This window comes from Oncorhynchus nerka, linkage group LG13, assembly GCF_034236695.1.
Source record: "Oncorhynchus nerka isolate Pitt River linkage group LG13, Oner_Uvic_2.0, whole genome shotgun sequence".
Lineage (NCBI taxonomy): Eukaryota > Metazoa > Chordata > Actinopteri > Salmoniformes > Salmonidae > Oncorhynchus > Oncorhynchus nerka.
Window position 1 is genome coordinate 47,462,638 of NC_088408.1, and position 25,661 is coordinate 47,488,298.

Here is a 25,661-nt window from a genome sequence, read left to right on the forward strand (position 1 = left end):
GGGCACTGCGTTCATCCACCTCTGGCCTGCTCGCCTCCCTACCACTGAGGAAGTACAGTTCCCGCTCAGCCCAGTCAAAACTGTTCGCTGCTCTGGCCCCCCAATGGTGGAACAAACTCCCTCACGACGCCAGGACAGCGGAGTCAATCACCACCTTCCGGAGACACCTGAAACCCCACCTCTTTAAGGAATACCTAGGATAGGATAAAGTAATCCCTCTCACCCCCCCTTAAAAGATTTAGATGCACTACTGTTCCACTGGATGTCATAAGGTGAATGCACCAATTTGTAAGTCGCTCTGGATAAGAGCGTCTGCTAAATGACTTAAATGTAAATGTAAATGTCCAGAGATACAACCTCTCTCATCATCACCCAGTGCCTGGGCTTACCTCCGCTGTACCCGCACCCCACCATACCCCTGTCTGCGCATTATGCCCTGAATATATTCTACCATGCCCAGAAACCTGCTCCTCTTATTCTCTGTCCCCAACGCTCTAGGCGACCAGTTTTGATAGCCTTTAGCCGCACCCTCATACTACTCCTTCTCTGTTCCGCGGGTGATGTGGAGGTAAACCCAGGCCCTGCATGTCCCCAGGCACCCTCATTTGTTGACTTCTGTGATCGAAAAAGCCTTGGTTTCATGCATGTCAACATCAGAAGCCTCCTCCCTAAGTTTGTTTTACTCACTGCTTTAGCACACTCTGCTAACCCTGATGTCCTTGCCGTGTCTGAATCCTGGCTCAGGAAGGCCACCAAAAATTTTGAGATTTCCATACCCAACTATAACATTTTCCGTCAAGATAGAACTGCCAAAGGGGGAGGAGTTGCAGTCTACTGCAGAGATAGCCTGCAAAGTAATGTCATATTTTCCAGGTCCATACCCAAACAGTTCGAACTACTAATTTTGAAAATTACTCTCTCCAGAAATAAGTCTCTCACTGTTGCCGCCTGCTACCGACCCCCCTCAGCTCCCAGCTGTGCCCTGGACACCATTTGTGAATTGATCGCCCCCCATCTAGCTTCAGAGTTTGTTCTGTTAGGTGACCTAAATTGGGATATGCTTAACACCCCGGCAGTCCTACAATCTAAGCTAGATGCCCTCAATCTCACACAAATGATCAAGGAACCCACCAGGTACAACCCTAACTCTGTAAACAAGGGCACCCTCATAGACGTCATCCTGACCAACTGGCCCTCCAAATACACCTCCGCTGTCTTCAACCAGGATCTCAGCGATCACTGCCTCATTGCCTGTATCCGCTACGGAGCCGCAGTCAAACGACCACCCCTCATCACTGTCAAACGCTCCCTAAAACACTTCTGTGAGCAAGCCTTTCTAATCGACCTGGCCCGGGTATCCTGAAAGGACATTGACCTCATCCCGTCAGTTGAGGATGCCTGGTCATTCTTTAAAAGTAACTTCCTCACCATTTTAGATAAGCATGCTCCGTTCAAAAAATGCAGAACTAAGAACAGATACAGCCCTTGGTTCACTCCAGACCTGACTGCCCTCGACCAGCACAAAAACATCCTGTGGCGGACTGCAATAGCATCGAATAGTCCTCGCGATATGCAACTGTTCAGGGAAGTCAGGAACCAATACACGCAGTCAGTCAGGAAAGCTAAGGCCAGCTTCTTCAGGCAGAAGTTTGCATCCTGTAGCTCCAACTCCAAAAGGTTCTGGGACACTGTGAAGTCCATGGAGAACAAGAGCACCTCCTCCCAGCTGCCCACTGCACTGAGGCTAGGTAACACGGTCACCACCGATAAATCCATGATTATCGAAAACTTCAACAAGCATTTCTCAACGGCTGGCCATGCCTTCCGCCTGGCTACTCCAACCTCGCCCAACAGCTCCGCCCCCCCCGCAGCTACTCGCCCAAGCCTCTCCAGGTTCTCCTTTACCCAAATCCAGATAGCAGATGTTCTGAAAGAGCTGCAAAACCTGGACCCGTACAAATCAGCTAGGCTTGACAATCTGGACCCTCTATTTCTGAAACTATCCGCCGCCATTGTCGCAACCCCTATTACCAGCCTGTTCAACCTCTCATATCGTCTGAGATCCCCAAGTATTGGAAAGCTGCCACAGTCATCCCCCTCTTCAAAGGGGGAGACACCCTGGACCCAAACTGTTACAGACCTATATCCATCCTGCCCTGCCTATCTAAGGTCTTCGAAAGCCAAGTCAACAAACAGGTCTCTGACCATCTCGAATCCCACCGTACCTTCTCCGCTGTGCAATCTGGTTTCCGAGCCGGTCACGGGTGCACCTCAGCCACACTCAAGGTACTAAACGATATCATAACCGCCATCGATAAAAGACAGTACTGTGCAGCCGTGTTCATCGACCTTGCCAAGGCTTTCGACTCTGTCAATCACCATATTCTTATCGGCAGACTCAGTAGCCTCGGTTTTTAGGATGACTGCCTTGCCTGGTTCACCAATTACTTTGCAGACAGAGTTCAGTGTGTCAAATCGGAGGGCATGCTGTCCGGTCCTCTGGCAGTCTCTATGGGGGTGCCACAGGGTTCAATTCTCGGGCCGACTCTTTTCTCCGTATATATCAATGATGTTACATTTACATAATTTACATTTAAGTCATTTAGCAGACGCTCTTATCCAGAGCGACTTACAAATTGGTGCATTCACCTTATGACATCCATGTTGCTCTTGCTGCGGGCGATTCCCTGATCCACCTCTACGCAGACGACACCATTCTATATACTTCCGGCCCGTCCTTGGACACTGTGCTATCTAACCTCCAAACGAGCTTCAATGCCATACAACACTCCTTCCGTGGCCTCCAACTGCTCTTAAACACTAGTAAAACTAAATGCATGCTTTTCAACCGATCGCTGCCTGCACCCGCATGCCCGACTAGCATCACCACCTGGATGGTTCCGACCTTGAATATGTGTACATCTATAAGTACCTAGGTGTCTGGCTAGACTGTAAACTCTCCTTCCAGACTCATATCAAACATCTCCAATCGAAAATCAAATCAAGAGTTGGCTTTCTATTCCGCAACAAAGCCTCCTTCACTCACGCCGCCAAACTTACCCTAGTAAAACTGACTATCCTACCGATCCTCGACTTTGGCGATGTCATCTACAAAATTGCTTCCAACACTCTACTCAGCAAACTGGATGCAGTTTATCACAGTGCCATCCGTTTTGTCACTAAAGCACCTTATACCACCCACCACTGCGACCTGTATGCTCTAGTCGGCTGGCCCTCGCTACATATTCGTCGCCAGACCCACTGGCTCCAGGTCATCTACAAGTCCATGCTAGGTAAAGCTCTGCCTTATCTCAGTTCACTGGTCACGATGGCAACACCCATCCGTAGCACGCGCTCCAGCAGGTGTATCTCACTGATCATCCCTAAAGCCAACATCTCATTTGGCCGCCTTTCGTTCCAGTACTCTGCTGCCTGTGACTGGAACGAATTGCAAAAATCGCTGAAGTTGGAGACTTTTATCTCCCTCACCAACTTCAAACATCTGCTATCTGAGCAGCTAACCGATCGCTGCAGCTGTACATAGTCTATTGGTAAATAGCCCACCCATTTTCACCTACCTCATCCCCATACTGTTTTTATTTATTTACTTTTCTGCTCTTTTGCACACCAATATCTCTACCTGTACATGACCATCTGATCATTTATCACTCCAGTGTTAATCTGCAAAATTGTAATTATTCGCCTACCTCATGCCTTTTGCACACAATGTATATAGACTCCCCCTTTTTTTCTACTGTGTTATTGACTTGTTAATTGTTTACTCCATGTGTAACTCTGTGTTGTCTGTTCACACTGCTATGCTTTATCTTGGCCAGGTCGCAGTTGCAAATGAGAACTTGTTCTCAACTAGCCTACCTGGTTAAATAAAGGTGAAATAAAAAAAATGTAAAAAAAATCTCCAGCCTTGTCCTTGTCAACACTCACACCTGTGTTAACGAGAGAATCACTAACATGTCAGCTGGTCCACAAATGCAGTGTTTTTTTTTTTTTTGGGGGGGGGGGGGGGGGGGGTTCAGTTAATTTGCATGGCAAAGAGGGACCTGCAAATAATCTGATAACTCTTCAAAACATTCTGGAGTACATGTAAATTGGCACCATACAAACTCAGCAGACTTTGTGAAAATGTATATTTGTGTCATTTTCAAAACTTTTGGCCACGACTATGTGCCAGATCAAATGTTCTTCAGGCTGAGTAAACATGTTGCATAATGATATATGGTCAGAGGGGGCACTCTCATCCATTTACTTCAGTCTAGAACAACGATTCAGATACATTCAGCCTGGTTGAATTAAACAAGGTTAGTTGCACTGTTCAAAATGGGCACACTGCATTACATTGTCACTAGTTTATTTTTCACTGTTGTGTAACTTATCCTCAACCACTACCATTAATACTGAAACTAGAGTACTACTCGTTCTCTGATGTTGTATACAGATGTAGGATCTTCATTTGTGCAGGTTTGCTACAGCAGGAAAATAATGCTGCAGCAACAGGAAATGTGAACTATAATTAATGGACATTTTGTAAGGGTTGATACATTTTCATAAGGAAAAATCAAGTCTGAAATTGCAAAGTGGAAATTAAACTTCAGAAGCCTTTTAAGCATAAACAAAACCAACACATTTTAAAATTTCCTGCCTTGGAGGAAAGTTCTCCTGCAACAGGGTGATCTGATTAAGAGCCTACATATGTAATATATATTAGATTAATATAACGCATATTAGATGTAGTGTAATAAACCCATACATTTATGAAAGACTGACTGGCATTAAGAAGTTTGTGCCATCAGCCTTTCCAACCGAGACATTTTTTCTGGTGAGAGCTGGTAGGGAACAGACATTCAACATATTGGGGGTAGACAATATTTTAATGTCAATTTAGATATTAAATGCACCCCCAATTTTTTTTTCTCCCTAATTACCATGTGGGGGGGTGTTTAAAAAAAACATGAATACAAATTTAGTGACTGGACTAAAATCACTTTTCTTTTAACAATTGCAACAACATGAGTCGATCTTCGGTACAGTAATACAATTTCATCATTGTGACATCACTAAGAGTCAAGGAACACGAACTAGCAGCTGCCTGGCTCCAGAGGTCAAATCACCTATCTTGGTCAATGAGAGAAGATTTGAAATAGACAAGATGGAGGCATACACATTGATTTAAATTTAATAACGGTGCACTTTCTAAATTCAAACAAACCCCCTGCAACTAGACATGGATGTTTAGAAGACACTGGTTGTCAGGAATTGAGGAAGTGTCGCCACGTTAAGGTTGGTCAAAAATTCTCTGTGTTACGCCAAACAGTACCTAATCTGTAACAGCTAATGGAGCATCAGGACCTTATCACATTAGTCCGTTGCAATCTGTTAGCTAGGGTCAAAGGTGTTACATAATAATCAAGATCACTTCGGGTAAATATAATTCTGTGCTTTAGATGGGAAAATGAAAGACATGAAATAAAAACACAAAGCATTTAAAAAAACAAAACAGAAATGAGTCAGTGCTAGAGATTTAAAAGAATAAGCACTCAGTGCTGAATGTCTGTTTTCTGCAGCAGCAGTTGTCCTCTTCAAAGGGAATCACTGATTCTGAGACTTTCACATTGCCACTCCATCTTCTTAATCTCGCCCACCCAGCCAGCTCAATCGGCCGTTGAGCTGGCAAGATTATTTTTGTACTACAGGACGAGAATGTGTACTGTAGTACAGGAGTTGTGAAACAATCTTCCTTCTAGAGAATTCTATCCTCTACAGTGCTTTCAGGGCAATAGCAGCCACAACAGGTGGGGTGAGGTTCACAGAACCCCAAACCGTCACAACTCTATGCTCGCCGCTATGGGGACCCATGTTTTGTTTTTCAGTCAGTTTTGTGCAAATTTGTAAAATGTTTTCTTACGTTCAATGCCCCTTAAAATGGGCAATGCAGCCCATTATTTACAGTAAAAAAGTGCACCAGTTCATGGTGAACATTATTTTGGGCTTCAGTAACAAAACTATACTTTCTGTTAAAATAACATGAAAAATATAGTAATTTTACATGTTTACAGAAGTTCATTAAAAATCAAATAAAAACAAGCCTGCTTGCTCAAAACTATGTGAAATTGTATTACAGATCAAAAACTCATTACATTCGGTTGCTGTTAAGTTATCGGTCCAGTTTTTCAGTGCCAAATGTGTTGTCATTGATCGGGTATAGAAGGATCGTTCCAGCTTTTCCATCCATTGTGATCATGGTTTATCTTGAACCTTCAGCAAAGACTTCAAATGAAAAGTCATTTTCTCACGGCTGTGGTCGGAATGTTGGGGCACAGTTTCACCAACCCAGTGACTGGGTGGTTTGGGCAGGACACTTGGAGACGGGGGCTCGCTGAATTTAGCTCCAGCATAGATCTTCTCTCCGTCTTTGAGCTCCTCCTCGGGTACAAGCTCAGCTGGGGTTACATTCACGATCTTGGCACTGTCAGCTGAGTTGAAGGACTTCTTCCTCACGACGGAGGAGCTGGAAGGTAGCAGAGGGTGGCTTCTGGTGGCAACTGCTGTGGTTTTTCATTACTGAGAGAGCATTGCCAGGTGCATTAGAATTCCTACTCCTATGGCTCCGGGTGTTCAGATTCTGGGCATCTTGATTGTGTCTATTGAGGTTGTGGACAGACTGGCCTGCTGGTCCTGTGGCTCTCTCCACTCTCCCACTTTTTGACTTCAGTAGCTGGGAGGAAAGAAAAACTAAATTACATTCTCACAAGGGTCAAAACCATTCTAACACTGTTATGCAAATTGATTGCCAAGAAGAACACTTGAGGAAAGAAACAATTGCCAGTTCCATCTAATTTGTTTTTTTGTGTCAATGCCTTTTGTTAACATCTCAGGAACTGGCACATCGCCAGCATATTGAAATCCTTCAAAACAAGTAACCTAAATACCTCTAACACGTCTATTCTGGTCATTTAAAAAAAAAAAAACAGTGTACAATGTGAACCTTATTCCTATAGGTCCACTGGTAATAATACCAGTGCCCGATTCCAAACATGTACACGCCGTTAGAAGTGGAGTTAACGTACGTCATTTTTTTCCATTCAAAGTTGGCAGGCAGTCTCGTTTGACTCTGCCTAGTTGTCGTTCATAATCACTCTGGTACGTTAACCTTGTGAGTGCACTACTTCAGAACGGGGTCGTTGGTTGAATATCAGTGTAAATAAGCAAACGTTGAGTTTTTAGCCGTCAAAAATAAAGTAGGGGAAGGACTCCATCCCACTGCTTCAAGCGAATTTGTGTAATGTTTACACTATGAATGGTGGTTAATGGATACAAAGCGGCATACTATTTCATTAAGAATAAACAAATAAAACGACATACAAATGTACACGCACAGAATAAGAACGAAAACAATCTCGTTCTCAAATTAACTCAATTGTATACCTCTTTCTTTGTTCCCTGCTTAAGATTGAGAAGGGTCAACGCAGTCGCATGGGTCCGGTTGGTCGCGAACTCGGCACTCTGCACTGGGGATTTCGAAACTGCGACATTGTTGTCTGTCAGGTGCATGGGGTTGATCCTCATCGGTTTTTGCTGGTGTGTCCGCTGTAACCCCAACGTTGTCGAACGCAATTTTCTCCCACCTTTCTTCAACATTGCTTGCTTTGGTTTGCTTAGGCTGGCCCCGACATGGTGGGATGTCAAAACGGATGGCTTATTGTTTTTAATAGGGTGACTTAGTGATTCGCCCAACATGACTTCAAAGTCCCGTGAAGGTGGCGAGGGAGGACACATCGACGAAATTAGAGAACTTTTGAAAAATAGTCAGGCAGCGTTAAGTTATTTACCGTACCACTTCGCTATCAACAGCTAACAGTAGCTAAAGTTAGTCTCTAGCTCGTCGCTGGCGGAACTGAAGTCTGTCCAAAAACCTCTCTGCAGTGTGTTTTTGATAATACATTGAAGACGAGTTCAACGATGTTGATGGCGTAGCTAGTTTCCCAATTCTACGCGAGGTTTTAGAAGACTCGAGATGGCGAAGAAGCTATGGACATCGCGCATGACAACTTCCTAACTATACACGCTACTCGCAAAACCCCGGATGCAGGTAGCCGCCACCATTTTAATTGGATAATGCAGGCGAAGCACGAAATTGCAGACCAGATTGTTGTCATTCATTCTCATGATGGGTACTTTCCGAGCCTGGGGATATCTATCTGACTGGCCGCCTGCCTCTCTGTCTGTCAATGTAACACAGCAATATAATCATTTTCATTACACATAGGGATGTTTTCCAGACACACATAATTGTTTTCTTCATGTGTCTGTCCTCTGAGCCAGGCTACCAGCACTGTTTTAGTATTCAGATCCCACCGAGGGAGGACATACAAGCTGTTGCTGAGCTCTTGTACATCTGCTTGCCTGGTTTGATCCAGCAGCATCAAATCCGCTAGGCAACAGCTGCTGCCTGTGTTGCTGGGCGGGGAATGTCTCATCACATGAGCAGACCCTCTGTGATTGGTCATCCTGATCAACATTTTTTCCATCAAATTTTCTTTTCACACGTACACACACAAATATTATACAATGAGTGTTAAGATTTGGTGGTCTGATGTACACTCATAGTATAGTAGACAGCTGTCCTGGTCACATTTCCCTAAATTAAGGTAATTCAAATTAATCCTATCATGGGCATATTTGTGCTCTACTCCTCTGCTTCATGAGCATGTGACATTTTCCCTGACTGAGTCTGTAATACCTACATGTTTCAAGCAGACCACCATAGTCCCTATGCCCAAGGAAGCGAAGGTAACCTGCCTAAATGATTACCGCCCCGTAGCACTCACGTCAGTAGCCATGAAGTGCTTTGAAAGGCTGGTTATGGCTCACAACAGCATCCTCCCAGATACCCTAGACCCACTCTAATTTGCATACTGCCTCAATAGATCCACAGATGATGCAATCTGAATCATACTCCACACTGCCCTTTCCCACCTGGACAAAATGAACATTGACTACAGCTCAGTGTTCAACACCATAGTGCCCATGAAGCTCATTACTAAGCTAAGGACCCTGGGATTAAGCACCTCCCACTGCAACTGGATCCTGGACTTCTTGGTGGGCCACTCCCAGGTGGTAAGGGTAGGCAACAACATGTGGGCCACGCTAATCCTCAACACTGGGGCCCCTCAGGGGTGTGTACTTAGTCCCACCCTGTACATCCCTGTTCACCTACGATTGCGTGGCCAAACAAGACTCCAACACCATCATTAAGTTTGCTGACGACACACCAGTGGTAAGCCTAATCACCGACAACGATGAGACAGCCTATAGGGAGGAGGTCAGAGAACTGTCAGTGTGGTTCCAGGACAACAACCTCTCCCTCAATGTGAGCAAGACAAAGGAGCTGATCGTGGACTACAGGAACAGGCCCCCATTCTCATCAACAGGGCTGTAGTGGAGTGGGTCGAGAGTTTCAAGTTCCTTGGTGTCCACATCACCAACGAACTATCATGGTCCAAACGCACCAAGACAGTCGTGAAGAGGGCACGACAAAACCTTTTCCTCAGGAGACTGAAAAGATTTGGCATGGGTCCTCAGATCCTCAAAAAGTTCTACAGCTGCACCATCGAGAGAATCCTGACCGGTTGCATCCCCGCCTGGTATGGCAACTGCTCAGCATCTGACCGTAAGGCGCTAGAGAGGGTAGTGTGTACGGCCCAGTACATCACCGGGGCAATCTTCCTGCCATCCATGACCTATATAATAGGTGGTGTCAGAGGAAAGCCCATAAAATTGTCAGAGACTCCAGTCACCCAAGTCATAGACTGTTTTCTCTGCTACCCACATGGCAAGCGGTACCGGAGCGCCAAATCCAGGACCAAAAGGCTCCTTAACAGCTTCTACCCCAAAGCCAGAAGACTGCTGAGCAATTCATCAAATGGCTACCGGACTATTACATTGACCCCGCTCCATTTGTTTTGTACACTGCTGCTACTCTCTTTTTATTATCTATGCATAGTCACTTCACCCCTACCTACATGTACACGTTACCTCAACTAACCTGTACCCCCGCACACTGACTCAGTACTGGTACCCCCTGTATATAGCCTCGTAATTGTTATGTTATTGTGTTCATTTTTTAAATTATTTTGAATTTTTTACTTTAGTTTTTTGGTAAATATTTTCTTAACTCTTCTTGAACTGCACTGTCGGTTAAGGGCTTGTAAGTAAGCATTTCACGGTAAGGTCTACACTTGTATTCGGCGCATGTGACAAATAAAGTTTGATTTGATTTTGATATGCACAACCACACTATTGCACTCAGGTGAGCAACATTACATGATCAGACATGGCTACATCTATGCCTGTCATGAGCTAGGTTATGAGGGATACGGGCAGGATATCTTATTTACATTGTATAATTTACATGTTGAATGGATCAGATATTGTATTGGAATCCCTTTTGTATCTACAGTATATGGTAACATCAGACCAATAATATATAATTAATATTCAAATTCATACATATGATATGAAGGATGGCATGGAGAGCTGCATGGATGAGGCATATAGAGATCCTAAAACTGAGAAAGGTTCTCCCTTTGTTGGAAAGTAGTTGGTTGACATTGTTTCAGATTGAGTGGAAAGAAAGAGTAATGAAGAGACACATTTCAACCTTCATAATACAACTATATTGTGTCTTAGAAAAAACTACTTAAGTAGTACTTTAAACTATTTTTACTTAAGTACTTTACACCACAGTGTTTGTGTCATATTTTATTGCGGTTGTACAATTTCAGAATTTACAAAATATTCTTCCACACATTAAACAACGAGGAGTTTTGGGGTTAGTCTACCACCTAATGGTTATTTTAAGTAACTGCCATCTAATGGCAAAACAGCGCGGTGCACACTGGGAGAAATTGAGAATTAGATTTTAGTTCGTTCGTGGACATTTATTTGGGTTCTTGAGAAAACGGAGAATTACCTCGACATTTGGACATTGAGCAACCGTGAGTAAAAAACTACACGTGGATAAATGTTCGTATTCCTGTATTAGACCATAAGGACTGGGTTAGGCCCTACATCTAACAAAATCAACCTCATTTTCAAGGCCCCAAATCCGCAGAGCATTGGCGCCCGAGAGCTCGCGGTGAAGGGTGATCACCCAGGAAACGTTACACCGATGTTCAGCTGACGGACTTGCTGTAGCTAACGTTAGCTACATCCTCAGTTTGTGAAATTACCGTAGCCACTCTTGGGCAAAATGTCACACACTGGGCCTCCCCCTCGATGGCGGAATTGTCCTAGAAGAGGACAACCTGTAGCAGGTGAGTTGCGAAAGCTTGTTGTGTTGCTACAACGTTGGCTAACGTTAGTAGCCACAATACTGGTGTTGTGGCGCACAAGCTACCTAGTTAACATTAACTGTCTCACGTTGTATTTACACAAGTCAATGATTCAGACCTTTTCAAGGCCTTTCGTTTGATCTACTAAGTACGTACTGGACGAGAACCACGCGTTACCTTAGACTAGAGACAAAATCCCTATGCTAACACTGTTAGCTAACGTTTTGTTAGCCCTTGTAGGCTAGTAAATTACATCACGTGTCACAACAAACCAGCATACGCATGTATTCATGTTAAAATGACTTGCCCAACAAGAAAAACTGACTAAACATGAAGCTAAAGTAAACACTAATGGTCGGTGTTTCTATAGCTACCCCAGCAAAAAAAGGGTGTGTGTTTTTGTATTTAGGATTAGCCAGCCAGATTAGGCTACATGAAACGTCACATGCCATTCGTTTAGAATCATAAAAATGAATCATGCTTCTAGAAACCACATCTTCACAAGACGGGAGATTGGTCATAGTAACTGTTAAACTTGACAATGCTATTTTCATCATCTGTAATGTATACGGACATAACTCACATGCTCCTAATAAGACCCTTTTACCCAATTTACCAGGGAAAGTACAGGATTTAAGCAACAAATACTCAGAGGCTTTTCTAATTATTTTAGGGGATTTTAACGAAACACCTGATGCATCTGCTGATCGTTTTCCTCCTAGAACGAGTCAAAACCCTCAAAATAGTAACATTATCATTACATTATGCAAGGATCTCTGTGTTGAGGATGCCTGGCGTTATTTCAACCCTGATGCTAAGGGTTTTACCTGGACCAACAAAACTGTCACGTAAATCTAGAATAGATTTATTCCTAATTTCCCCTTTTTTGTTACAGTTTGTTATAGATGTAGATCACCAGTTGGCTCCCATTTCTGATCATCACTTGATTTTCCTAAAAAATCAAAAGGTACTCGGATATTGGAAATGAAACAACACACTTCTTAAAGATACTACTCTCATTGAAAACATCATCATTAGCTAAAGATATTTTTGCAAGAAAATACTTGGGTCATGGAAGTAGATGGGAATTTTTCAAATATAAAGTCAGAGTGGTAGCCATTAAACGCACCAAAGAGCTGATGCACTTAAAGAACCTTAGAGAAAAGGAGATGATGAGCAAGCTTGACAGTTTTCTAACGAAAGATAATCTATCTGAAGAAGAGGAGTCTGTATTCAAGTCTTTACAACTAGAATCTGAACAGCTTTACAAGGATCTGGCAAAGGGTGCCTTTGTAAAGACGAGCAAAATGGATTGAAGAGGGGGAAAGAAACACTAGTTACTTTTTTGCACTTGAAAAGAGAAACTACAAGAGAAAATATTTTACTGCACTCAAAATTAACGATGTTTTATGCAAAGATCCCATTACAATATCATCATTTGTCAATTCCTTTTATGAAAACCTTTACAGCTCTCAGTTTCAGGAAGATTGTTGTGAAAGCTACATATTCCACATACAGAATTATGTCCCTGTAATTGAGGATGATTTCCACTCAGTTTGTCAATTGAAGAAATTAGAGAGGCTCTGAATTCAATGGCCTGTCAGTTGAATTCTATACACAGTTTTGGGAGTTACTAGAATACCTGATTTTCAATATGTTTCAAGATTGCATTAAAAATGAGAAATGGTCTCCACTATGAAACGGGGCCTTATTTCATTGATTCCGATGCCCGATAAAGACCCTTCTCTCATTGACAATTGGAGACCAATTACTTTATTAAATGTTGATTACAAATTGATTGCTCTGCTTTATGACAAAAGATTACAGAAAGGAATAGATACCATTATAAATTAGACTCAAACAGGATTCATGAAGGGCCGTCACATAAGCTCTAACATTCGTTTAGTCTTGGACCTTATAGATTATTCAGATGCAATTGACTCAGTTGTCCTATTTTTGGACTTCTGTAAAGCCTTTGACACAATTGAACATTCATTTCTCTCTAGGTCTCTTAAACTTTTTGGATTTGGTGGAAAATTGTTTATTAAAGTAATTTGCATGTCTTACAAAGATATAAATAGTTCTGTGCTACTAAACCTTAATATTTCCAAAAGATTCCGTATCAACAGAAGTGTATGACAGGGATGCCCAATTTCCCCATTTTTATTCATTTTGGTTGTGGAACTTCTTTCTCTAGATATTCTGAATAATGCATATTTGTGTAGCTTAACCATTTTTAACAAAGAAATCAAAATAACCCAACTGGCTGATGATACTACTCTTTTCTTAAGAGACAAAGACCAGGTCGCCCATGCCCTTAATGCTATAGCTGCATTTTCTATTGCATCATTCAGGATTAATATGTTTCTAAATGTGAAATCTTATATTTATTTGACTCTGATGATAAAGAAATATAAAATATTCCTGTAAAGGACTGTGTTAAATATTTAGGAATACATCTGTCAAAAAACCATTTAGTCAGACAACATTTAAATTTCTCTCCTAAAATTAAGAGAACTAAAAATATTTTTAATAATTGGCTACAAAGAGATCTTTCTATACTTGGGAGAGTACTTCTGTCCAAGGCAGAGGGACTGTCTTGTTTTGTGTACACCTCACTATCGTTATGTGTAAATCCTGCTACTTTAAAGAGATCAATAAGACCTTTCTTGACTTCATCTGGAAAAATAAGTCTCACAAACTAAAAAATCACTCTTTCTAACAAAAGAGCTGAAGGCGGTCTAGAAGTGTTGGATTTTGTTGACATAAATAACACTTTCAAGATAAACTGGTTGAAAAAATGTTTGATCAGTACTGATTCAATATGGTATTTCATTCCAAATAATGTGTTTAATAAATTGGGATGTCTTCAATTGTTACTGAAATGTAATTATAGTCCTGAAAGATTACCTGCCAAGTTGGCTAGGTTTCACCAACAAGCTTTAATGGCCTGGAAAATATGTTTCCTGCACAATTTTTCCCCACATAAAGCTCTTTTGTGGAATATTTCAGACATAACTATAAGGAATAAGTCATTGTTCTACCCCAGCTTGCATGAGGAATATTGACTTTGTTCTTGATATTTTCTACAACGATGGTAATATTCTCACATATGAACAATTTATAACATTGAAAGAGTTTCCAATACCTTTCAGAGAGTTTATTTCTGTGATCAAAGCCGTTCCCAGTGGTCTAACTACACTAATGAAAACTCATCTTAGCTTTGGTAATGATCACAAAGTTTATCCAGAACTCAGATTGGAAGGCGTGGGCTTACTTGAGAGAGCTTGTTGTAATAAATATATATAAGACACATTCTTCATTCACAAAACCAACTTACACCGAGAGGAAAGTTTTTCTGGAACACGCTTATTCCTGACATTGGCTGGAAAAATGCATGGTTAAGGCCTTACAAATACTGTATACCAAACAAAGTTATGGAAGTGCACTTCAACATTTTACATAAGATATATCCATGTAATTCTATGATATCCAAATTTGTGGCTATAGATGATATCTGCATTTTCTGTGAAAAAGAAGGTGAGAATCTGTCTCAGTTGTTCTTTGAATGTAAATTTGTGTCAGAATTTTGGGATAACCTTGCAAAATACTTATTTACCATTATGAACAATGCCTATGTTTTTGACATGAAAGATATAATATCTTACTATTGCAATGACAACAAGACCACTGAAATTATTGTACATTTATTTTTTATTCTTGTTGCCAAATACTTCATACACAAACAAAAATTCCAAAATTCTATACCAAAATTACACATTTTTCTGATTGAATTCAACTATCTAATTAAAACATTAACCCTAGTGAATAAAAAGAATAACATTTTCCTTAATCATTATAATAAGATTTTTTCAGAGTGAATACAATTGCACTAAAATTGTTTATTTTTTGTATGTATTTTCTTGTTAATACCTGTGTTTTGTTAGACATGTTTGATGTAGCAATGTAAGTAGATTTTTGTATTATAAAATATATCATGCTTACTAGGGGCGCTCCTTTTTACGTTTTATTTAATGCAAATTGGCCATTAACGAAGTATGGAAAACACAGGGCAGTGAGTGTAGATACATGAGTGGTACTGTTTTCATGGTGTCTGCATATGTTGTGACCTGTCTGCGACCCCTCTTACTTTCACTGTCTCACCAGGTAAATTCCTGCCAATGAAAACTATGTTGGGCCCCAAGTATGATGACAAAGTGCCAGAAGAGAACCGGTTTCATCCAAGCATGCTTTCCCAGTATTTAAAGAGTCTAAAGGTATGTCTTTCCTGATGTTGAAATGTGTTTATTAGTAATTTGTCTCGGTTTGGGAAAATATACTGTAACGACCCTGGGTTTATAAGAGCGGATATCGAGTCTGTCGCTTGAGCATGCTTTTGGGGCACAGTGTGCTGAACTTGGGGCTGGAAGGTTGAAAGTTCGAGACCTGCTCCCTGCCTGTTTCATTACATTGGTGTTAGAAGTGATCGGACTTTCCATCCATGAACGTGCGTGTGCATGGCCAGTGAGTGCATTCCTATCAGACATTGAGACGCAAACTAGTGCGAGGACGTGCTCTTTGAAAAGAGGGAGTTGTGTCACGACCCTGGGTTTATAAGCGCAGATGTCGACTCTGCTGCTTGAGCCTGCTTTTGAGGCACAGTCGATGGCGCGCTGGACTTTCGGCTTGAAGGTTGAGGGTTCGAGACCTGCTCCCTGCCTACTTCATTACAATACATTTGTGCTCAATTCATCACTGTAGTCTAATGTCAACATATGTTTTGTGTCTTCTCTAGGTTAAAATGGGTTTGCTTGTTGATCTAACAAACACTACTCGCTTCTATGACCGCAACGAGATCGAAAAAGAGGGTGTTAAATATGTGAAGCTTCAGTGCAAAGGGTATGTATGAGTGACCTGTTTTTAAAACTCAAGATTAATTGTCAGTGTTTACACATACAAATGCCACTAGCTCAAAATAATGGTATAATTTCTTGATTGAATATGTTGTGATGAGTTCCTTCCTTGTTTAGCCATGGAGAGTGTCCATCAGCGGAGACCACTGCGATGTTCATCAGACTATGTGAGAACTTCATGGAGAAGACTCCAACTGAGTTAATAGGTAAGGAATGTTTGTACTGGACCTGTACATTTCTTCTTCGTTGTCAGACAATATCCCAGGATCTGGCGTGTTCTTCATGTGAAAAAACATGTTATTTTTGGATTTTTTTTTTTTTTGGTAAGAGTCGTGGGGTGTAATTAATTTACGTTTTAACCTGGTGCAACAATATCCCAAAGAACAGAAGTCTCCTCTTTGGGGGTGTTGTATTATAGCATATGCCTTCATATCACTACAAAACAGAATTTCAAAGTAAGAGTAGGTCCAAGTTTGTACACTAGGGGGGCCAGGAAATAACTACCAACAATTTCTCATCTTTATCAGTCACCTTCTCTTCCCAATATTCTTTCAGGTCTTTATGATATGATGCATTTTGTGTTTGTAAATACTATAAAACAGGTTCGCAAAATGTTATAAAAGTAATCCGATCTAGGTCCTCCCGAGTTGGCGCTGTGGTCTAAGACACTGCATTGTAGTGCTTGAAGCTTCACTACAGACCTGGGTTCGGTCCCAGGCTGTGTCACATCCCAGGCTGTGTGTCATTAGCCAAGCGTCGCCCGATTAGGTGAGGGTTTGGTTGGGGGGTCTTTACTTGACTCATCGCGCTCTAGCGACTCCTTGTGGTTGGCCGGGCCCCAGCAGCCAGACTTCTGGCGTTAGTTGGACTGTTTCCTCTGACACATTGGTGCGGCTGGCTTCCGGGTTAAGCAGGCGGTTGTTAAGAAGTGCATGTTTTGCATGTTTCAACTATCACAAACAGATGTTCCTACACGACCAGGATGCTTTAAATGATTCTCCTGATGTCTAAATTGTTGCACTGCACTGTTCCCATGGACACTATGGCCGTGTCTGAAATCTGTCTCGCTTACTACTTATTTACACTGCAAAATGTGTACCAATTGTACTACATACTATTTAGATCGTACTGTTTAGTGATTAAGAGCGTTGGGCCAGTAACCGAAAGGTTGCTGGTTTGAATACCCGTGGTAACTAGGTGAAAACTCTGTCGATTAGCCCTTGAGCAAGGCACTTAAATGACAAATCTAAATGTAGTGTAGTAAAAAAACGAATACAGTAAGCAACAAATATCAGCATACTAGGATAATCCTACTGAGAATGCGTAATCTAGTGTGCCATTAAGTTAATTCCTGCCACTCGTTCATTTTGGTACAGTGCGTCTCCTCCACTGATTATAAGCGGTTGTCAGACACACGTGGGTCTCTAAAGACGATTCCCTTCCTCAGTAGTGTGCAGTGAATTCTAATAGATGAAAAGCTGAAAGGAGTATGACATCCTGGCATTTAAAGCATACTACATTTAAAATATTTCACATATTATAAGTCTGTTTTTTGGATACCCAGAATGCGTACTATTTAGAATGCAAGTACGGGTATTCAGACATGGCGTCTTTTGGCAAAGATCCGTCCAAGGCTACTGGAGCACCGAGGTGTACTTCCAAGCTGCGACCAGCAGGGGGCTCTGTGGCACTCTGTTGTGACCTCTGGTAGTGCAGTTCCACAGCAACCTGTGTTCCGGCTGCTCGCCCCTCAGTGCCGTGTTGTAAATGAAATCGTTGGAACCCCAGGGTAGAATATATGAATGTCATTATAAAAATGTCGTCTGTCGGCCACCCATTGATATTTATCTGTTCTCTCTGGTATTAATGCAGACGTTGAAATTAGGCAGCAGGACTGGTGAATGTAACCCTATTTTTTGGGGGGGTAGATCAGCTATGAAATTAGCAGACAAATTTGTCATCAAATAACATTTCCTTGCATCCTTCCTCCTCAAATAAAAAGACTTCATCTCCATTTCCATCTTCCCCTTTAAAGATGATAGAAACCGCTGAATAACAATGGCCGAGGGAGATGCTTCGCAGACTGACAAGGCCTAGAGTCTAAAATCCAACCTGTTCTCCCCCTCAAATCACATATCAATGCTGATAGATGCTCCGCCACTGACATACGTTTTAAAGAGTGAAGATTTTGTTTGCCCCTATTATACTTCCCTGCTTTGAAAAATAAATGAACCGATTCCCTGTGTGCCCTGGCTGTTTCTCTGTCCTTCCTCCACCCCTCCCCTAACGTTAGATCGGGCCTGCCGTTCGTATTCGCAAAGCGACTCCGTGTAAGAATGCTGATCTAGGATCAGGTTCTCCCTGTCCGGTCATTATCTAAAAAAAGCTTAAACGGATCCTAGATCAGCACTTCTACTCTGAAATGCTTTATGAATACGGGCCCTTTGTGTATGTAGCATAAACTCCAGACATAGTGTCAGATAGTGGCTGGTTTTACAGTAACTGTTCAGTGTTTTCAGATTTCTATGAAATATGATCTTTATTTACTTACAATATGAGTGAAATTGTTGGTAATTAAGTATGTTAAAAAGCTGTTTTTGTGTGTTGGAATGGTGTGGGCGTACCCCAACAACAGAATGGTCTGGGTATATACCGGTCAATCAAAATATTTATGCAAGTAGACTGCTGATTGGCCAGCTCATCTTTCTCTAGAGCTCTTATTTGCAAGCTGGTCCTCTTCAAGAAGATGACAACATGTTCTGTTTGATGTGGGGTTATTTGTAAGTTGTTTTTTCCCCCTGCAATTTATGCTTTGGCCATAAATGTGTTTTGACCCCTTTCTGTGTTTGCAAACGTTGCCGCACAAGGGCAATGCTCGCAAGTTGGTGGCAGAACACGGAAGGGGATCTTATAGGATACCAGCATAAAAAGATAATGAGTGCGTTTCACACTACTTTTGTATTATAATTGCATTTTAAGGCTCGTATGAATGTCCTGCTTAATATAATGTTTGGTCATTGAAAATCAACTGCTTTATACTTTAAAAAAAAAAACACTTCAATGGCTCTTTGGCTAGTTTTTTTTTACGGCCTATTTTCGATTAGCATTCTAGCTAACAACTACTGCATCCCACATTTTTATTTGTGAAAAGATCACAACCAAATATAATCTTAGGGACTGTTCAAGAAAGAATCAAAACCGTGTAAGCGTATCAGAACCCCAAAAAGGTATTTTGTTTAGAAGTAATGCAAACGTAAATCTAGGGTGTGTTGAATGGGAGCAGATGATGATGATGGCTTTGTTACTGCAGCCAGGAGTCGCACGCATCTCTGCGTGACGTCAGTGTGTTGTGTACTGGAACGAGGTCTATAGGACGAGTCAACATTATTTGGATGTCAGTTAACAAAATATGACCTTTTTAAAAGTGAGATTTTCAATGGGCAGTTACTTTAAAACCCCTTAGAGTCGATTGACGCACATGATACAAAATCTCCAATATCCATTAGTTTAAGCTAGAGAGATCTGCTGTCTCACTTCTGCATCTTTAGTGAAAGGTGGCAGAGCTAGAGCAGTGTTTGTCAGTCTGTGAGACATCCCGAAAATCGATCTTCTCACGATTTAATAAAATCTATGCTAGTATAGAGAGAGTTTTGTGCCTACCCCAAGAAAGGTGTTAAATATGTAAATAAAACAACAAATATATCTCCTAGAAATTACAGACACTTTTTTTATGACCTTTTGTTTTTCCATTTTATGAATGTTATTCAATGCGTTTCAATGGGATTTGGTACTAAAGGCCAATTTGAATATTTTATCAATTGAATCAATTAAATGATGATTTTAAATGATCCATGGTATGACCATCGTATATTATGCGTAGCCAGGCCACCAGTTCCACCACCTCCTGTCTTGACATATAGGATTCACGTCATGCATGTAATAAGATGGTTAGAAAGTGACAGGGTTATTGGACTGCCTCATTTGCGTTTTGTTGAATACAAGTGTGTGTGTGTGTGTGTGTGTGTGTGTGTGTGTGCGCGCGCGCACACCAATTGTAGTGACAGATGGGCACTTTGCTTTATTGACATGTGCAGTGTCTTTCTCTCTTCTCCCACAGGTGTCCACTGCACGCACGGCTTCAACCGGACAGGCTTTCTGATCTGTGCTTACCTGGTGGAGAAGTTGGACTGGAGGTAAGGCCTAGCCATCCCGATCAATCAACACCCCACAGAACTGTGTCTCACTGCCAAATCACATGTTCACGTATTCCAACATTGACCACACAACCAACACAATTCCCAGAGTGGTATGGCTTGCACCACTTCTGTGTGTTCAGGATGGACCCCTGCAGTCCCCTTAGGGGTGGAGCCATGCTGCTGTGGATGCAGACTTAATTCTTGTGGTTGACCGGGTTGGGTTCTATCAGAGACTTCTATTACAACTATTTCTACCTGCATAAACCATATGATAAGCGCCAATACAAAACTGGCCACTTCATTGAAACAGCTCTGCAATAGAAGTCTCTGGGTTCTATATACAGTACCAGTCAAAAGTTAGGACACGCTGACTCATTCAAGGTTTTTCTTTCTTTTTAAAAAATGTCTACATTGTAGAATAATAGTGAATACATCAAAACTATGAAATAACACATGGAATCATGTAGTAACCAAAAAAGTGTTAAATGAAAATATATTTTAGATTCCACAAAGTAGCCATCCCTTGCCTTGATGACAGCTTGACTGTGTCCCAAATGTAATGTCACAAGGAGGGATGCTGTCAGTGTCAATAAAGTCGCGCTTGGGGAAAGACAGAGGCTCCCAGGCTGGTGGTGAAGAGTCAACTCCACACCTGACACCAGAGGTGCTGAATCATTTACTGCAGCGGAAAAGAAAGCCAGGGGATGATTGTCTTTAGGCAGGAAGAGAATGTGTATTTGTAAATGGGTCTAGGAAAGGTTAGCGGAATCTGTAAATTCCCTTGGGCTCAGTGTTGGAGGTATAGGTAGGATGAGGATGAACAACCTCACCCCCCCCATCTCCCATTTCCTCTGGTTAAATAGTCCCACAGTACACACAGACAGAGAGAGTCTGAGATGTGCATCAGTTCTGGTTCTGGATGACAATATCACATGTGGTTGATATTTCCTTTCTCACACTGTCAGCCACAGAATCAGTCAGCAGACATACAATAACTACTCTGCTACTTAGCAGCAATCTGATCAGATATGTTTGTTGAAGGATTTTTGACAGGGTTGGCCATTGGTCAGATAGGACTGTTGAGCTGAGACGTCTAGTACACTGATGGCTCATTGACGTCCTGTCTCTAAGGAGGTCTGCTGTGAGGCTAGAGCGCCTGACTGATGTTTTTTTTGGGGGGGGGTAAACAATTGTTTTTATTGGATCAAGGTGATGTGGTGGCAACCAGCGCTGAACAATATGTTTTTTTGGCAGCTGTCAGCGCAGCCAGCCAAACCTTTCATTGTTTCTCGTTCAGCTGCGTACCGCAGGGCCCTACCGTGCGACCATTTTACTTGCATATGCGTCTAAATGTTTTGCTGTGCGTCCTGAAATATTAATTTAGGAGCATTAGTGCGCCTAGAAAAATGAACCATTCTAACTTTAATACCTCCAAATATTTTTAATTGTTCTCCTGAATTTCTTTGTGTGCGCCTTCATTTTTCTACTTAGGTGCCCACGTGCTCCTTGTAATACATTTTAAAAAAGGTCAGCGTAGAGCCCTGTACCTGAATCATCATTAAGTAGAAGAGGAATTGGTTCAAGGGGCACAGTTTTCTCAATCATGTCAGACTGAATAGGTTACACTTTTCAAATCTCATGACAATCCAACTGATGCTCTGTTGTGTTCCTCTGTTTATCTCTTGATGTGGGTCAGTGTCGAGGCGGCAGTGGCTGCTTTCGCCCAGGCCCGTGCCCCTGGGATCTACAAAGGCGACTACCTCAAGGAGCTCTTCCGTCGCTATGGAGACGTCGAAGATGCCCCCGCCGCCCCCGCGCTGCCAGAGTGGTGCTTCGACGACGACGACGGCGACCAGGACGACGATGGCAACGTGATTGGCCAAGAGTCTCAGTCAGGCCCCTCCTCTGAGTCGGCGCCGGGGAAACGGAGGAAGGAGAGACTAAAATTTGTGAGACTCCGACTGACTGAGAAAAGAGAGGGCACTGGGGAAATGGGCTGTTTCCAAGTAGAGAGGCTGTGTCCCTAATGGTAAACTAACCCCTATATAGGAAATGCATTGCCATTTGGGATGCAGTCTGCGAGTGACTGGGGAAATGGGCTGTAGTTTAGGAGCTGAGAGAGGATATCCATTGGTTCTGCTCTAGATGACACAGCTCATGTGGTGTGACTGAGAGCCGCGTGGGACCCTCTGATATTGGCGCTCTCCAAATGTACATCATATGCCTCTTAACTCGGTACAAGAGGAGACTCCTCTGAAGTGATACAAACGAGGGCAAATTTGCTTAAATCCCCAGAAAGATATAAAAAAAGATACGGGGCCCTCATCTATTTTTCAACCTGCATCCCAAATGGCACTCCTATTTAGTGAACTACTTTGGATTAAGGCACATAGAGCTCTGGTCGGAAGTAGTGCACTATTATAGGGAATAGGATGCCATTTGGGAGATAGTCTTGTCACATACCCAATGAGTGCACCACACCATGGAATGATGGCATTAGATAACAGAAAATCTTCCCCTAATGTAATTTCTTTGCTGTTTCCCCGAGCTGTTACGATTGTGTGTTTTGAATAGGACGTCAATGTATTTTTTAAAATGTCTTCTCCCAAATGTCCAAGTCCCAACCTGTTGTGTGCTCTCTCTTTCTCAGGGTGCTATATTCGTGGAGGGGGTCACAGTGAAAGGCGTCACACAGCTCACCACACAGCCTAAATTGGCCGAGATCCAACGGAAGTGTCAGGAGTTTGCGGAATGGGAAAAGTGAGGATTCTTTTCTCTACTGATCTCTTTCTCAATCTCTCTCTCTTTGTCATATATTCCCTTCTAGTAGCACTGTGTGTCTGTGTGACTCACTCTTACTGGAGATTTTTATAGGCTTTGTACTGTTATAGGCGTCCGCATGCTTCCCATCCAAAACCGTTTGTGCATATTTTTTTGTGTGTATTTTTAGTATATATATTTTCTTACCCCGTTTTCTCCCCAATTTTGTGGTATCCAATTGGTAGTTAGTCTTGTCCTATTGCTGCAACTCCTGTACGGACTCGGGAGAGGCAACGGTAGAGAACCGGTGCGTCCACCGAAACACAACCCAACCAAGCCGCAGTGCTTGTTGACACAATGCTCACTTAACCCGGAAGGCAGCCGCCCCCAATGTGTCAGAGGAAACACCGTACACCTGGCAACCGTGTCAGCTTGCACTGCGCCCGGGCCGCCACAGGAGTCGCTAGAGTGCGATGGGACAAGGATATCCTGTCCGGCCAAACCCTCTCCTAAACCGGACGATGCTGGGCCAATTGTGCGCCGCCCCATGTCTCCTGGTCGGCTGCGACAGACCCTGGGCACAAACCAATTTGTGCATATTTTATGACGTTTTTGTTCAGCAAGGGTTTTTTCGGCTGTTCGTGCACTCACCATTTTTTCTTGTGGTATGCCAAAGGGTGGTAGCCGAAGTCTATGGCCCTTCGTTGGTGATTGGTCAACAGTAAGGATTCTTCAATTAAGTGTTTGTCATTCAATGAGAGACTCGTTTTCATTCAATTGAGAATTACTGAACCAAACATCTTAGCTGGAAGTAAAATTGTGCAGCTAAGTCCGAGGAACAAAATAACTCAAATCAAGTATATTTTTTATAATCTTAGATGAATTTGGACTTTTTTGATGAAGTGTACACTGGCTACGGTGTCTTGAGGGCGAGACTACTATTGCCCCTTTTTGTCTCGTTTTTCAAGATAAGGTCTTAAGGGAGTATGTGAGGCACAGACATTCACTTCGCCAAGCTGAATTCTGCTAGGAGCAAACCGAACCTAGTATGCAGACGCCTTAAGCGGTACAAGGGTAGGAAATGACTGTTCTGCCGTAGGTGTCTTTTTCTTTACTAGCGATATGGAGGAATTGTGGTGTTTCAGCTCTACAGCATCATGTCTCATATAAGAGAGGAGTTTCATGTAAGAGTTTTATAAAGCCGTCTGAATTTCCAATCGCTGATGTTCTCACCAGGACATTGTTGATAAAAAGGGTATTCTTTGTGTGTTCTAGGTCCGGGTTTCCAGGTGCTCAGCCCGTGTCCATGGACAGGCGGAACCTTCGCTTTCTGGAACAGAATCCCTACAAGGTCAGCTGGAAGGCTGACGGCACACGGTGAGTCCCTCGTCGTTCGGTGTCCTCTCTCCTCCTATATGACCACAAAGGGCTCACAACAGGTGGGTTAACACACTTGTATAATTCCTATCAAACTGTGCTTCACTGGAGGACTTGAATATGAATCAATTTGTGCAGTGGATTTGGCTATTTAGCTGTTTTCTCTCCTCCCTGGTATTTAGCTTCTAGTCCTCACTGACAATATGCAGGAATATTATAGTGTGCAGCACATGCCTTTTTATATGGCAGTATCTGACTGGGCACTCGGCACTGATCCCCTGGCTTCATTTATCATTCATTTTCCTGGCCTTTTAGTCAGGGCTGTGAGCTGAATACTAACATTGTTCCCGTACACTGCAAACATGGATTTTAAGCGTCTTCGATTAGCCCTGCGCACTTGAGTGGCAGCGCTACTCGGTTTGTGTGGAGGTTGGCTTTAATTGCAGATTGGCTGGACAGAGGAAGCCACAGGAGTACCCAGGGGCTGTGGCTGTCTCCCACAAATCTCCCTCCCTCTGGAATAAGACTCCTAACAGATCATCTTTCCAATCACTTTTCAGTGTGAATTGTTTTGCCTTCCCATACCCTGGAGGCCAGCGTCCTGTCCAGGGGCTGTACTTGTTTTTAGTATTCTGGCGGCCTGTGCTGAAACACTTCCTCTCTTGATACGCTGGTGAATATTTCATGAAGCAATACAGTCAATTTGAGAAATTTGACATATCAGTGCTTTCATTTCCTGAGGGAGTGAGGTGAGTGGTCAGTGGAGACTTGGCACCCATCCAAGAAGGAACTACCATGTCCAACCAGCTCTCTTCAGCTACCAACCCTTGGTCAATGTCACTGATGGGGGTCCTTGGCGCTCTGGGTCTTTTCGAAGAAAGGCCCCAGACGCTCGTACTTATATAAGTGAGAAGAATCAGGCCTACCTCAATCATTTAGGGGCAATTCCCTTCGTTGGTACAAAGGCTATGGTCCATAGGCTGATGGCAGGCCGTGCTTAGAGCAGATTTAGGTTTTCCAGAGCCGAGATGGGTTTCCCATCTAAAACTACTGGCTGTGTCCCA

The 25,661-nt window shown here is 42.6% G+C and overlaps 2 protein-coding genes across 2 annotated transcripts in view; one reads left to right on the forward strand and one right to left on the reverse strand.

The window, feature by feature from the left end:
• Positions 1-5,178: 5,178 nt before the first annotated feature.
• On the reverse strand, positions 5,179-8,236 carry LOC115139592 (proline-rich nuclear receptor coactivator 1). The gene is given in 3 exon segments (XM_029677150.2): positions 5,179-6,510; positions 6,512-6,733; positions 7,444-8,236. Coding segments are annotated over 3 exon segments (828 nt in total). The 5' UTR covers positions 7,795-8,236; the 3' UTR covers positions 5,179-6,255.
• A 2,662-nt stretch (positions 8,237-10,898) lies between these two features.
• Positions 10,899-25,661, forward strand: part of rngtt (RNA guanylyltransferase and 5'-phosphatase) — a 159,430-nt gene continuing 144,667 nt past the window's right edge. Inside the window, 9 exon segments of the mRNA XM_029677151.2 lie at positions 10,899-11,015; positions 11,117-11,333; positions 15,519-15,628; positions 16,147-16,250; positions 16,382-16,470; positions 20,382-20,457; positions 22,157-22,409; positions 23,111-23,220; positions 24,496-24,597. Coding sequence (XP_029533011.2) covers positions 11,270-11,333; positions 15,519-15,628; positions 16,147-16,250; positions 16,382-16,470; positions 20,382-20,457; positions 22,157-22,409; positions 23,111-23,220; positions 24,496-24,597 — 908 coding nt within the window. The 5' untranslated portion in view covers positions 10,899-11,015; positions 11,117-11,269.